Genomic DNA, 15,561 nt, shown 5'->3' with positions numbered 1-15,561 from the left:
ACTTCCAGGGCTCAACAACGGTCTTCTGGTGCTGTCAGCAACTCTAATTTCCTAGCAGTTTCCTAGCCTTAAAAATGAAAAGTGATTTGGGATGCCAGTACAGCTTTTTTTTTTTTTAAAGCGAGAAATAAATAAACAAACAAATAAATGAAGGGAAGGGAGGAGAGGAGAGGGAGAAGAAGTCAGCTTTAACGAGGAGGATAGACAAATCCACACTCTGCCAGACTGCAGCTGGCCGGAAGTAAAAAGCACTGGTGAAGAACACAGGGGACACCTGAACAGCGTGTGGTCCACAGACATACAAGCAATTCTAACTGAAGAATGACACCTAACATCAGATAATCTGTTCACGGACTTCGAGAGACAGACAGCTAAAGAGCAAACGTGTGTTTCAATTAAGTCTTGATTACATTTTGGAAAATACGGTGAGAAACATGAAATACTAACCAATAAGCATGAGTACAAGTGTCTGCAGATGAATTATACTGATCTAACCAGTGGATCAGGGCATCATCTGAGACTACCTGTGAAAATAAGACAAAAATTCCATTGAAACAGGATTGTTTTAAACAAGCTGGTTGCCTTTCTATGTTCTCTAAAGCCAATTTACAATCCTCTCTATACAGAAAATCTGGCCCGTTACTAGCTGCGTTTGAACGCCCTTCATAAAATCCTGCCATTAGGCTCTTCCTATGTAACAAATGTTTCCAATAGCTAGTCTAATGTTAATTGTTGAAACTGGCTAGGAAGAATAGTAATACAAGGTAATACTAAGAATAAATAATAGTAATGCTAGAAAAAAAGTAGCCATTCACTGCTTTTCTACAAATCGTTGTAAAACAAATATTTTTAACGGTTCTATTTTTTTGAGTTAACGCTGGAAGTTTCTTCTTCTACAACACAAGCTCTTTCAAATAATCATCTTACAAGTTTCTTAAATGGTTGATAACATTAAGACTGGTATGTTAATGTAACAAAATGTGACAAAACGTTTCCTAAAAATAATTTCCCTGTAATCAAATAGGGAAAATTCACAACATAATTTTATATATAGACATAAAGCACTCCTAAACAGTTTCAATATATTATTATAAAACAAGTATTCATAGATAGTATAATACAAATGAAAAAATACCTTCTTATATTTCTTTTTTAGATCAGCATAAATTTCTAATTTGAGCTGTTTTCCAGTATTTGGTCTATAAACTAAGAAAAGCTTCTTTTTTGGGTTCACTTCTTTAACCAAGATGGCAGTTTTCTTGTTGTTCCTTATCTATTTAAAAAAAAGTGAGAAAGTATAAAGATCTGTACTGCATACCTTAAGATACACTTTTTTGTACCATCACATTAGCAAATGCAATCCTTTGAAAGACTGTAATGCCAAATAAGCACATGAATCTGTAACTGTGGAAAAGGACAGCAGCTGCTCATCTACCTGAGTTTTTACAAGGTCTCACCAGAATGAAGTCTGGACCTAAATTCTTAGGTACACTCAAAACATAGGTTGAGGGCCAAGACACTCCTTAGGAGATTGTTTAGAATAAGTTTTAAAGCATAAATGTCCAGTGGAGACAATTTCGCTTGTTCTAGGCCATGTTCTTGCCTCAGAGATCCATGAGATAGGAGATTAGGGAGGGGGTAGAAAGGGTCTTCAGAGGAAAATCCTTTTACCTCTACTCTACTGTTCTTTGTTTTTTAAGCGTTTATTATTTTTGAGAGAGCAATTGTGAATGGGGGGGGGGGGGGTAGAGCGAGAGGGACAGCAGAGAGCCTGATGCGGGGCTCAAACTCATAAACGGTGAGATCATGACCTGAGTCGAAACTGGACACTTAACCAACTGGGCCACCCATGCATCTCCCATTTCTTCTTTCATTTATTTTGAGAGAGAGAGGGAGAAAGGGAGACCGTGTGCAGGGAAGAACAGAGAAGGGGCAGGGCAGGGAGAATCCCAAGCAGGCTCCAGGTTGTCAGCACAAGAGCACAACGCGTGACTCCAACTCACAAACCGTGAGATCATGATCTGAACTGAAATCAAGAGTCAGACATTCAACTGACTGACCCACCCAGGCGCCTTACCTGTACTCTATGTTTAGAAATTTTCATAATAAAATGTATAAAAAAACAACAAAAAAAAGCTACTCTCCTTGAAGTTACAATGAACCATAACCTCTAAGATAATGATTTTGATCACCCACAGTTCCCTGCACCCATCTATAATCCATCCATCAGGGCTGTCTATCCCTACGGTTGCTGTAGGGTGAAGTAAGACATCACATGATCTGTAAACAGTAAAGCTACGATATAAAAAAGCCAAAACGTTGAGCAAATAATAAATATATATAGGTAAAAAGGGAAGACGTGGGTGTATCAGACAAATGATGGAACTTACACATATTTTTAATTTTTTTTAAAAAGTTGGGAGTTATGGCAGAAATACTAAGAGGAAGGAAAAAGCCCATTAAACTCAAGGAAAATTAAGACTGGAAAATTAACATCTCCTTTAAAGAATGGTGAACAATTTCTAAGCAATAATCTCTGGAGCAAAACTGAAGGAAAAAAAAAAGTTTCAAAGTAAAGATACTTTCTCAGCCCCTCTACAAAACAAACTGTTCTCTGAGCTACTGACTTTACATTAATTCTTACACTGATAAAAGAAAAACACTTAATATTTTACTTATCTCATAGATATTAAAGATCATTTGTATGATCTTGAAACATTGTTTATACATTTACAAAGTCTATAAAACAATAGCTATGGTAAAAATTACATTTTCTGATGTTTTATCAGTTGATGTGAAACTCCATATAATAATTATGCTTGGAGGACAGTGTTTAAAGCATTTAACAGTGTAATCTATCTTTACAGTGTCAAATTAGTTCATTACAATTACAAAATAAATCATCATGTTACAGTGGAAATGAAAGTGATTTTGACATGGTTTTCCTAATGTTAACACACATTAAACACTGTAAAGCACACCTGCTTATTTCTGTAGAGTGTCAAAGACAAACAACACCTGCACCTTCCTGGAAGGATTGCCCCTTCTAAGGCTGCGTCTCCTCACATCCAATGGCCCGCTGCCGTGCAGGAAGTAACAAAGGACCAGTGTTACCACGCCCTTCCACTCAAAGGGAGACGAGGATCAGCACTTTCCTCAAAACCGACCAGCGTGTAAATTCTGGCCATAGTTTGGAACAAATAAAGAATAGCCAATACCCTAACCCGCATCAATAAAAATCCCATCTAAGGGAGAATAATAAAATCTGTTGAATTCGATCAGTAATTGTGATGTCATACTGGTTTTGATATGATGATGCTGTAGTTTTATCAAATGTTACTGCTGGTGAAAACTGGTGTACAATTTCTCTGTATCATTTCTCATAACCTCATGTGAATCGACAAATACCTCAGTAAGATTTTCAAAAAATAAATTAACTAGGAGCCAGATTCAGTTTGAGAGCTTTGCTCTTGGATCAAGGGCCAGTAAATCAGGACTGTGACCAAATCAGGCCTGAGGCTCCTAAGCTTAAGAACACTTTAAGGGAAGCGATGCCTGCATGGCTCAGTCAGTTAAGTGTCCAACTTCAGCTCAGATCATGATCTCACAGCTCGTGAGTTTGAGCCCCACATCGGGCTCTGCTGACAGCTCAAAGCCTGGAGCCTGCTTCAGATTCTGTGTCTCCCTCTCTCTCTGTCCCTCCCCTGCTTGTGCTCTGTCTCAAAAATAAACATAAAAAAAATAAAAACAAAACACGAACAGTTTAATAAGGAAAGAAGGAAGGAAGAAAGGAAGGGAAAAAGAAAAACAAAAACAAAAAAGAATAGTCAGTGGAAACCATCTATGGCCTACAAAACCTGAAATATTTACTATCTGATCCATTGTAGAAGTTATTTAAGGATACCTGTTCTACATTAGCTTATTTATGACAGCACCATATATGGTCTCTTTTATGCAGTTACATCTTCAACCTGGTCTTTGTTTACAGTTGGCCTCTCCACAAATTTTGCAAATCAAAACTAAAATGTGGCACATACATACAATGGAACATTATTCAGTCACAAAAAGGAATGAAGCACGGACACATGCTACAACATGAATGAACCCCGAAGGCTTTTATGCCGGGTGAAAGCCAGACACAAAAGGAGAAGTATTCTATGCCTGCACTTACATATACGAGGCACGCAGATATGCATATTCATAAACAGAGGGGAGATCAGAGATTATTAGAGGTTAAGAGAAGGGGGAATGGAGAGTGTTTAACGGTTGTAGTTTTTGTGGGATGATAAAAAAGTTTTGAAAATAGAGAGTGGTGATGGTTGCACAATACTGAACATAATGCCACTGAATTATACACTTTAAAGGAGTTAAAGTGGTAGATTTCGTTATATATTTTACCACAACTTTAAAAGTTAACAATGTACACTGAACTATACACTGAAGTGAATTGGATGGTATATGAATCCTATCTTAATAAAGCTGTTTAAAAAAAAAGAAATGAGGGGCGCCTGGGTGGTGCAGTCGGTTAAGCGTCCGACTTCAGCCAGGTCACAATCTCACGGTTCGTGAGTTCGAGCCCCGCGTCGGGCTCTGGGCTGATGGCTCGGAGCCTGGAGCCTGTTTCCGATTCTGTGTCTCCCTCTCTCTCTGTCCCTCCCCCGTTCATGCTCTGTCTCTCTCTGTCCCAAAAATAAATAAACGTTGAAAAAAAAAAAATTAAAAAAAAAACAAAACGAAGGAATAGATTAAAAACAACTCACGACAAAATAACAAATAAAAGGTGAAAATCTCTCTCTCTCTCTCTCTCTGCTCCTCCCCCACTCATGTTCTCTCTCTCTGCTCCTCCCCTGCTCACGTTCTCTCTCTCACTCTCAAAATAAGCAAATAAACATTAAAATAGACAAATATATAAAATTCCAGCCAAAAAAAAAAAAAAGGTGAAAATCTAATCAAGTTTTTAATGTTTCTTTTTGAGAGACAGAGACAGAGAGACAGAGAGAGAGAGAGAGAGAGAGAGAGAGAGAGAGAGAGGCAGCATGAGAGTGTGGGAGGGGCAGAGAGAGAGAGGGAGACAGAATCTCAAACAGACTCCAGGCTCTGAGCCATAGAGAGCCCAATACAGGGCTTGAACTCAGGAACCACAAGATCATGACCTGAGCCAAAGTTGGACTGAGCAACCCAAGCACCCATAAGAAATCTTGATAAAAGAGAAATTCAAGGAAACCATACTAAAGTCTTTGCAAATAAAAACTTAGAAAATTTTCTGAAATAAAAAGATTTGAAACAGAAAGAAAAAAGATTTGAAACTTCCTATATTGAAAGAGCATATCACATACCTGAAAATACTAACTAAGAATAATACCAATATACGTTCACAAAATTATCAAACTCTAAAGGGAATCCTTTGAGTATGTAGATGAAAACAAAAAAAACAAATTAAAAAGGGGAAAATTCTGGGCACCTGGGTGGCTCAGTCGGTTAAGCGGCCGACCCTTAATTTCGCCTTAGGTCATGATCTTACAGTTTGTGGGTTCAAGCTCCACCTCGGGCTCTGAGCTGACAGTGCAGATCCTGCTTGGGATTCTTCCTCTCACTATGCCCCTCCCCTGCTGTGTTCTCTAAATAAATAACATTTTAAAAACGAGGGGGGGGAGGGGAAGATTCACTGAACTGTATAAGATTTATGTTATGTATGCTATACCTTAATAAAAACATATAAAACAAGACCTGAGAAAAAAATCTTTTTTTAAACAATTTTTTAATCTTTATTTTTGAAAGAGAGACAGAGTGTGAGTGGTGTACAGAGAGAGGGAGATACAGAATCCAAAGCAGGCTCCAGGCTGTCAGCACAGAGCCTGACATGGGGCTCGAACTCACGAGCTGTGAAATCATGACTTGAGCCAAAGTCGGATGCTCAACTGACTGAGCCACCCAGGCGCCCCTGGTAAAGTGGTTTTTAAGTACCAAAGCACAAACTTGAACCATTTAAGAACTCAGGGAGTAATGCTCCCAAGCCCTTCTTGAGGATTCTACTACAGAACAGGCTTCAAACAAAATGATTAGTGATAGTAACCTCAGGACTAGTGAGAGGTGAGCATTAAATTTAAGAGGTAAGGTTAAGTATTAAAAGAAAAGCATATTATGTAAGTGCCATATGCTAACAATGCAGAAAAACACAGCTATGTTTTAAAATGGGAGAATGAGGGGAAGGAGAAGCCCCCCCCCCCCCCCAAAAAAAAAAAAAACCTCTCATGCTTTTTTTTCCAAATTATTTTCAGGAATACTTAGGTATAGTATCATTATTTTATCATCCTGTGCGCGATGGAGAATAAAGATTATTACTGAAGAAAAGAACACACAGATACCAGAGAAGAGAGGACGTAAAAATTCCACAGTCTTTAAGAGGAAAGTTCAAGATATTAGGCCCTATGTGATTTCACATAGACACGCATGCATGCATTTGTGGATGTAGGGATGTGTGTCTAGACGTACACACACATACATATACCCACCTCCCTCCTCCTTAGCTCTACTGACAAATATTAAAGAATTATTTACACTAATAGCCAACAATGAATCAATGTTTAAGATATAAAGCTTAATATAAGACTACAAAACTATGTAGTCCTTTATATTGGCAAAAGAAGGTCACTATCCCATGCAAAACAGTCCAATTAACTAATATATAATAATCCAAAACTTGTACCTAATATCCATCATAATCCATTAAATGAAAGTGTCTATAAAAGGACAAACCCAGTTACAGAGATAAATGATCAAAACAGAAAAAGCTAAATACAACTGGAAAACTGGCACAAAGCAAACAGATAATTAGAATTCTGGCAATGGTGATGCATTATCTATCTTCACAATTAGCACTGCAAGGAAACAAGTCTTACTTGCAGTGACAAGTAAAAGCCATCATCTGGTCCTGTCAGCTCAGCCCAAATCTTGGTAGCTTCCTCCCAAGACATTCCTCTCTCTACACTAATCTGTAAAAGAAATAATAAAACTTAAATTACACTCATTTCTGTGAGTGCCTGTCACAAAAGGAAATTACATTTAAATGTGCACATTTTCCAAACTTACAGTGTATAACTCTACATGACCAGAGGTTGAATATCCTGGAGTCAAAAACTTCTTAACATCACTTTTCCTCACTTTTTCATCTCCGGAACCAAGATCTTAAAAAAGAAAAAGCAACATATAAGTGAAAAAAGAACATTTTATTAGGAAGACACAGGACATTTTCCAAGTTTCTCCACTTACCTAAAATTCCCATATCATATCTTCCATTTTTTTTGGCATTCTGAACAACGGCTGTAAGTGTGTCTGCAAAATACTGAAAGAGCGCATTCTGCTGGTGCACCTCCATGCCGAGAATTCTGTTTAAGAATTTTCCTATGTTATTATAATCTGCAAGGACAAGATTATGTCAAAGATTTAATACATTCAAATGGCAATTAAAATCTACTCGCCCCTGGAATTAACAACAACAACAAAAAAAGATGGGGCGCCTGGGTGGCTCAGGTCATGACTCAGTTCAGGTCGTGATCTCGCAGTTCGTGAGTTCAAGCCCCACAACAGGCTCTGTGCCGACAGTTCAGAGCCTGGAGCCTGCTTCAGATTCTGAGTCTTCCTCTCTGACCCTCCCCCACTCGTGCTCGGTCTCTCTCTCCCAAAAATAAACATCAAAAAAAAGAAAGAAAAGAAAAAAGAAAAAACTCATTCATCTAGGCCTAGGCCAAGTCTCCTTTCTCCCCCATGCTCTTCCCTCACAGCCTTGACTTCCCCCTGCTCCCAGAACAGAGCTGTAACCTGACCATGTCTACCTCTAACAATTAGTATGGCCGCACACATGCTCCAAAAGATAATGATCCTACTGAATTTCTGCATCTTCAACTCCACTTACTGAAAGTATGAACACAATTTAGCACATGAGAATGTTTGTTCTCCAACATGAAATCTTGATTTATAAAGTTCTAAGTGCTATACGTCTGTGAAGCTCAACTTTGGCTACAACATTTGGAACTGTGGGAAATAGCAACGTCTAAGCCCCAGCCCTGGCTTCAGCATTTTCTAAAATGATCATACAGTTGATCATACATGCAACCTGGGTTGAAAACTGCTGCTATATGGACATAATAAAGGTTTAATCTCTTTTGAATAACCACATTAGCAAAAACCAGCCAGAGTGGTTTAGGAGGAGCACTGAGGAGGGATTGAGAACTACAAACTTGAAACTTCAAATTGACAGAAGTATAAACAAAAGGGGCTGTACGTAATGATACAGCAACAGTTATGTCTATGTACAAAACTCATACTCTTACCTTTATCTAGAGTCAGAATTCCTGAGCGATCTTCTACATTTATCAGGCCAACTCCTATCAGTCCTTGTCGAACATCTGTCAAGAAATTGATAAAAAACCTTATAGCCCAAATGACTCAACGAGCTGTGAGATGACCAAACTACATCAAGTTCTAGCATTAAAACACAGCTTAAAGTATTTTTCACAGTTCCTATTAGCTGAATTAAATGGCCATCCCCACAGGTCTTCAGGCACTCCAAAATCCTATAGTATTCAAACTTCACACTATATTACTTCATTAAAATATCTCATCTTCCCAACAGAAGTCACTGGAAGTGGAGATGTTTGGTTACGCAGCTGTCACCCACAGGCCATAAACAATTTTGGACACGTAAAGACGACTAGCTGATTAAATAATTGTGTAAACAAGCTATTAATCTTGCTTCCCTCTCAAATGTTACCCATCAGCATTGACAAGGTGGTACAAAAGCAAAATGTGTAACAGTTAGTTAACATGTTCTGAATTATGTTACTAAGAAGGCAGTTTATGGGGCCTTTTTTTTTTTTTTAAGTTTATTTATTGGGACACCTGGGTGGTTTAGTCTGTTAAGCATTGGACTTCGGCTCAGGTCATGATCTCACAGTTCGTGAGTTCAAGCCCCGTGTCAGGCTCTGTGCTGACAGCTCAGAGCCTGAAGCCTGCTTTGGATTCTGCGTCTCCCTCTTCTCTGCCTCTCCCCCATTCACACCCTCTCTCGTTCTCAAAAAATTAATAGAATCATTAAAAATAAAGTTTATTTATATATTTATTTACTTATTTAAAGAGAGAGTGAGCGAGCATGCCCAAGCAGGGAAGGAACAGAGAGAGAGAGAATCCTAAGCAGGCTACACACTGCTACCATAAGGCCCAGTGTGAACCTCGAACCCATGAACCACAAGATCATGACCAGAGCCGAAAGCAAGAGTCGGACGATGAACCCACCCATGCATCCTAGTTTGTGGGGCTTTTTATTACTGACGTCCAGGGTCCAAACCAGACTTACAGAATGAGGGTCTAAGAGAACAGAGTCAATAGGAAAGCATGATTGCATCCTATTTACACATTTAATGAATCAGTCAGTACTCTGCTACACACACAAGACTGTTTAAATTCTGTAGGTGACAACTCTGCAGCCAGAGATCTCTGCTGCCAAAAATCCTTCTTTTTGGAAACCAGTCTTGTGGAAGAAAATCTGTACAGAAGGATAACTGTATAATTTCATCACTGTTTATGATGGCAAAAAAATGAAAACCACCTGAATACCAATGAGGGAATGATTAAAAAACTGTTGTATAAGCTAGCTGTTGAGTATCATCCAAATGTTAAAAATACATCAGTGCTGGGACGCCTGGGTGGGTCGGTTGGTTGAGCGTCCAGTTCTTGATTTTGGCTTAGGTCATGATCTCGTGGTTCTTGAGTTCGTGCCCCATACTGGGCTCTGTGCTAGCAGTGCAGAAACTGCTTGGGATTCTCTCTTTCTGCCCCTCCCCTACTCATGCTATCTCTGTCTCTCTCAAAACAAATAAATAAAATTTAACAGAAAGAAAAAATTAAAAAAAAAAAAAAAAAATGTTAGGGGCGCCTGGATGGCTCAGTCAGTTAAGCGGCCGACTTCGGCTCGGGTCATGATCTCGCGGTCCGTGAGTTCGAGCCCCGCGTCGGATTCTGTGCTGACAGCTCACAGCCTGGAGCCTGTTTCAGATTCTGTGTCTCCCTCTCTCTGACCCTCCCCTGTTCACGCTCTGTCTCTCCCTGTCTCAAAAATAAATAAATGTTAAAAAAATGTTAGTGCTATAGCTACTGAGTTTTAAGAGGGGTCTATGTTATTAAATGAGAAAAGTACACTGTACGTGATATCAACAACATTAAAAAAAAAAAAGCCCTGTGTTTAGACAAACAAGGAGAAAAGATGTAGAAGGCGGTCCTTGTTCAGACTGTCAACACTTGTGACCTCAGCAGATGAGAAAGGGGGGGATTAAGGGGAGAGTACTGGTTCTTCATTATATACTTTGACTTTTTTCATTGCTTGTAAGTAACATGTAATTTACTTATTTTTTTTAAGATTTTATTTTTAAGTAATCACACCCAGCGTGGGACTTGAACACACAACCCAGAGATCAGGAGTTGCATACTTTATCAACTGAGCCATCCAGGTGTCCCAAGTAACATGTAATGAGAAAAAAAAACAATAGAAACAAATGAGGGAGTCATTTTAAACACAACAACAACAAACAACAAAAAAACAGGAAGAAAAAAGAGAAAGAGGAAAAGAATTAATAGGTTCTTTGCTTTGGGTTTTTTTTTTCTTTTTTTGAGAGAGAGGCAGCACGAGATGGGGAGAAAGGCAAAAGGAGAGACAGAATCTTAAATAGGCTCCACACCCAGCGAGGAGCCTGATGCAGGGCTCGATCCCACAACTCTGGGACCATGACCTGAACTAAAATCAAGAGACGGAGGCTCAATCAACTGAGCCACCCAGGTGCCCCTGTAGTTTCTGCTTTGTTAAATGCCATCAGTGATTATAAGCATCCTTGCCAGTATGTCAATATAGCTTGTTACCAATACTAAATAATGAACCAATACTGGTTCAACTGGAAAGGACTTTCTAGTGAAAAATTCTAACTCTACAATAATGTTTCAAATACCCTACATCTACATATTTGCCAAAATATTTTCTTTTCTCTTAAGATTTATTTATTCTGAGGGGTGCCTGGGTGGCTCAGTTGGTTAAACATCTGACTTCGGCTCAGGTCATGATCTCATGGCTCATGGGTTCGAGCCCTGCATCAGGCTTTGTACTGACAGCTCAGAGCCTGGAGCCTGCTTCAGATTCTGTGTCTCCCGCTCTCTCTTTCCCTCCCCCATTTGCACACACTCTCTTTCTCCCCCTCAAAAATAAACGTTAAAAAAAAAGGCTTATTTATTTTGAGAGAGAGAAAGAGCATGTACACTAGCGGGGGAGGGGCAGAGAGAAGGAGAGAGAATTCCGAGCAGGCTCCACACCATCAGCACAGAGTCCAATGTGGAGCTCAAACTCACAAACCATGAGATCATGACTTGAGCCAAGATCAAGAGTCGTACGCTTAACCGACTGTGCCACCGAGGCACCCCCTCCAAAGTATTTTCATAACTTTCTGAATTATAAAACAAATCATCAAAAATCAAAATCATCTAGACTACTTACATTCATGGGGAAAAAGTATTCTACAGATTTGCAAGACAGGTCAAAAGAATTTCTATAGCACTACCTGGGGCTTTTTTTTAATATGAAAATTTCAAACGTATAGAAATATAAAAAGAATTACTCTATGAACCAGATACACATAACCCATCATCCAGTTTTAACAACTATTAATACGTGGTTAATTTTGTTTTACGTACATCCTGTACCAACTTCCACAGATTATTTACCTAGGCACTTTCTAAAATTAAAATTTAAAAGCTACCTGGCATAGTCATTTTAAATTAATGTAACAAATCCACTTTGCTCTATTAATCTAGTATTAACATGCAATAAACTGCCAATGGCAAAAAATACCTCATATAAATGAAATTTAATAATCTGATTGTAAGAAGTCAACTTAGGTGTCTGTTAACCTTTAATTTCTAAATTTTATACAATTTACATCCAAAGAAAATGTAAACAGCGCATGTCAGAATAAGTTTTAGTGCCTACCTTGTACTTGTTTTCCTCTATTGTGATTATTTTTATTTTTTAAAGTTTATTTGAGTGGGAGAAAGTGTGAATGGGGGAGGGGAAGACAGCGAGGGGAGAGCAAGACTGCCAAGCAGGCTCTGCATTTCCAGCATGGAGCCTCATGTGGGGCTTCAACTCATCAACTGTGAGATCATGATCTGAGCCAAAGTTGGACGCTCAGCTGACTAAGCCATCCAGGCACCCCTGAGTGATAATTTTTAAAAGTTACCTTTAAAGAATTCTCCAGGATAGTCCGGAGGTGGTGATACCATAGGAGAATCCAGGTTGACAATAGATTTCATGACAATTTCTAAAGCGTTTCTTCCATACTGCAATAAAAAACAAAGGTCAACCAATTCCAGCACTTGCTACACTTCAATCACATGACCAGCTGAATGCTATAAAAACTATTATGTATGGTACCAAAGATTCAAAAATGACAGGACTTTATATATATGTATATACATATACATGTGTGCGTGTGTATATATATATGTATATATATATGTATATACATATATATATATATATATATGCTAGTTCACACAATAGCAGAAAGCACATGTCCAATAAATAACTTCCTTTAAATTCACATTTGATTCATTCACAAGTATTTATTATATTCCTATTTCCTAATAAGGATGAAAATACGATTATACTGCAGAGTTGATCACCAAAGGTCTGATAGGGGAAAATCTGTGTCTTACAGGATGCTATCATTTTACAGCAAAAACATAAGAGGAGGCAGTTTTAAGTTTTAAACAGTAACCACTTCCCCTTTTTGTTCACCAGAGAACTAGACACTACCACAAATTTTCAGAGATACTGAAAGCTGAAATGTACCTTATTATCAAAATTGAACCTGCTCAGATCTCTAGATTCTGTTGCTCTTCTGTCACCATGTGTAAGCGCTCCCTATCAAAACAGAAAGTTTCCAATCAAGGCACAGAAGACAGGTTAACATTCACCATCTCTTACATACAACTATACAACTTCAAAAACTTACCAAACTCTCAAGTCTTTTAGCAACAATAGAAGCAAATCTTTGCTCTCCTGCCAATTCAGAAATCAGAAACACATATTCGGGAGCAGTGACTTGGTTTGATCTATGAGTCCGTCCTGTAAAGACATTAAAAATACTTATGTGTTCCCTATACACAAAGTATTCTGAGATCGATTTCTAGCATTTTAACACTAAGCTGGTATCTGGAAACTTTTAAGAGAAAAACTGAAGAATGTAACATTTGGGGCACCTCGGTGGCTCAGTCGTTTAAGCTTCCAACTCAGGTCACGATCTCACGATTCATGAGATTGAGCCCCATGTCGGGCTCAGCACTGATACTGTAGAACCTTCCTGGAATTCTCACTCCCTCTCTCTCTGTCCCTCTCCCACTCATACAGTCTCTTTCTCAAAATAAGTAAATATTAAAAAAAAAAAGTAACAATTACTGTGACTCTCCAAAAGGCACAAAACAGAAAACACTCGCTTGAACAACATCCATATTCAGAGCACTACTCCCCCCTTACAAAAGGACAGAAACTGCCACAGAACTGTCCAATGATAAACATATTATTACTGCTGCCCCACTTGGGGTTAACCACAATGTTTCTGAAGCAAAGTCACTCTGGGTTCTTCCAAAATTTTTATTTTTTAAATCATCAAGTCACAGGAACATGAATGTGTAGGGCAAGGGAGGAGTAATATGCCTTCAGTAAAGCCACTGAGGGCTGAAAAGGACATGAGGTGGCAGGTGCTCTGACAGAGACCACATACATCCTGAAGATCTATAATGAAGATATTCCCGAGGAACCTTATTCTTAGATATAATGCCAGAAACCCCCAAGAAATCCAACACAGTTCTTTTACATTTCTCACAACAGGTAAGAAATGAATTCACGTATTCTAGATTTTTAGGTATATGCAATACAAAATCCACTCCAAAATTACACATACGTCATGCTTTAAGATATCTGACATTAAATATAGATTTTGATATGTACACATTTTCCCAATGATCCCTAGCTATCTCTTAAGTGATATTCAATGTAGGAACTTACCGAACTGCTGAATTGCTCTATCAGCACTCCAGGGTAATTCCAAAGTCATGTGAACCCGTCGCCTTTGATTTTTAGCTCTCCGATCTGCTTGTAATGAAATACCCGAGCTGGCAGCTTCTGAGATGATAGCAATATTCTGTATTAAATGTAAAGGGAAAAAAAATAATAATCACCTTTGCACAAAGACAAGTAGGCCAGTACCCTAAGTAAATTTCTTAGAGTACTAGTGGTCCACCAATACCTATCCTCCCCTCCTTCTTCAATTATGGAACCCCAAATTAGGCAGGTACACGGCTGCCCAGAATCAAGATTGTATTTCTCACTTTGCAGGGCAGCTAATTGTGGGCATACTCCAGTAGGCTGTAGGTGATACGAACATCTAAGTAATGTCCTTCAAAGTCAAGAACGTGCCCTTCTCCTTTTTTCTCCTCTCTGCTAGATGAAATGTAAAGGTATTATGACTGAATCTAAAATAGGTAACTTGAAAATGGAGGTTCACATATTAAAGGAATAAGACAGAAGAGGCATAGTCTTCAAGGAGCTTTAACGGCCCTGGTCTACATACTCAAACTTGTACATGGGAGAAATTACCTTCTACCTTGTTTAAATCAGTATGCTTTTGGATTTTCTGTCATTTAACAGCTAAAACTAATTCCAACTAATACAATTCCCAATGCACATGGGTAAAAATTCATGAAACAAAGTACATGGCACAACTGGTAATACCTCTTTCTACAATCTTTAAAATACGTAGCATGAGCTTTTAAATATACTTATAAGGGGCACCTGGGTGGCTCAGCCAGTTCAGTTAGTTAAGCATCCGACTCTTGATATTGGTTCAGGTCATGATCCCATGGTTGTGAGACTGAGCCCCACGAAGGGCTCCATGCTGACAGCAGAGAGCCTGCTTACGAGTCTCCCTCTCCGGCTCTCTTCCCCTCCCCTGTTCATGCGTGCTCTCCCTCAAAATAAATAAATTTTTAAAATAGACAAATGTATTTCCAGAAGACTTTGATAATGGTAACTATCCTCAATTATTTCATTTGCAAAGGCAGAAAAACTCACTGAAATATAAAGAAAAATGTGAGTAAATATTTAAGATTTTATTCTACCTTTTAAATTAAGGAATTAAGTTTAAGTGGCACTCCTATTTTTTAGCAATCTCATCAGCAAATGCTTATGGTTAATTCCAACTAAATGGGGAAGAACTAGTCTGAGAATCTCAAAATTGCCTGATGGTTACTTAACAGTAAGAGGCTATACAAAGAGCCTCCGGAGGCAACCAAGGTCTGTCTCCACAGCGGTGAGGTATGCAAGCCAATCTAAACGTCATTCAGAGGAATCACCCTAATATGACACGGCTGCACAGCAGTAAGAATCAGCAAAACCAAAGACCATCAGGAATCTGTGTGTGCTTAAATGTATTTTTAGACTCAAAATTAGACTGACACTGGACA

General features: G+C 38.6%; 1 protein-coding gene across 4 annotated transcripts in view; it reads right to left on the bottom strand.

Annotated features, from left to right (window-relative positions):
* SBNO1 (strawberry notch homolog 1) overlaps positions 1-15,561 on the bottom strand; it is a 59,120-nt gene that overhangs the window by 8,977 nt on the left and 34,582 nt on the right. For all 4 annotated transcript variants that reach the window (XM_078435903.2, XM_078435902.2, XM_078435904.2 and 1 more), the window contains 10 exons: positions 14,105-14,240; positions 13,053-13,165; positions 12,890-12,961; positions 12,276-12,375; positions 8,331-8,405; positions 7,270-7,416; positions 7,090-7,184; positions 6,900-6,992; positions 1,136-1,273; positions 448-524 (listed from right to left, as the gene is read on the bottom strand). In XM_078435903.2, coding sequence (XP_078292029.1) covers positions 448-524; positions 1,136-1,273; positions 6,900-6,992; positions 7,090-7,184; positions 7,270-7,416; positions 8,331-8,405; positions 12,276-12,375; positions 12,890-12,961; positions 13,053-13,165; positions 14,105-14,240 — 1,046 coding nt within the window. The remainder of the gene's footprint in view (positions 1-447; positions 525-1,135; positions 1,274-6,899; positions 6,993-7,089; positions 7,185-7,269; positions 7,417-8,330; positions 8,406-12,275; positions 12,376-12,889; positions 12,962-13,052; positions 13,166-14,104; positions 14,241-15,561) is intronic.

Source organism: Panthera onca, chromosome D3 (genome assembly GCF_046562875.1).
Source record: "Panthera onca isolate mPanOnc1 chromosome D3, mPanOnc1 haplotype 2, whole genome shotgun sequence".
Lineage (NCBI taxonomy): Eukaryota > Metazoa > Chordata > Mammalia > Carnivora > Felidae > Panthera > Panthera onca.
This window is presented reverse-complemented; position numbering and strand designations above follow the sequence as displayed.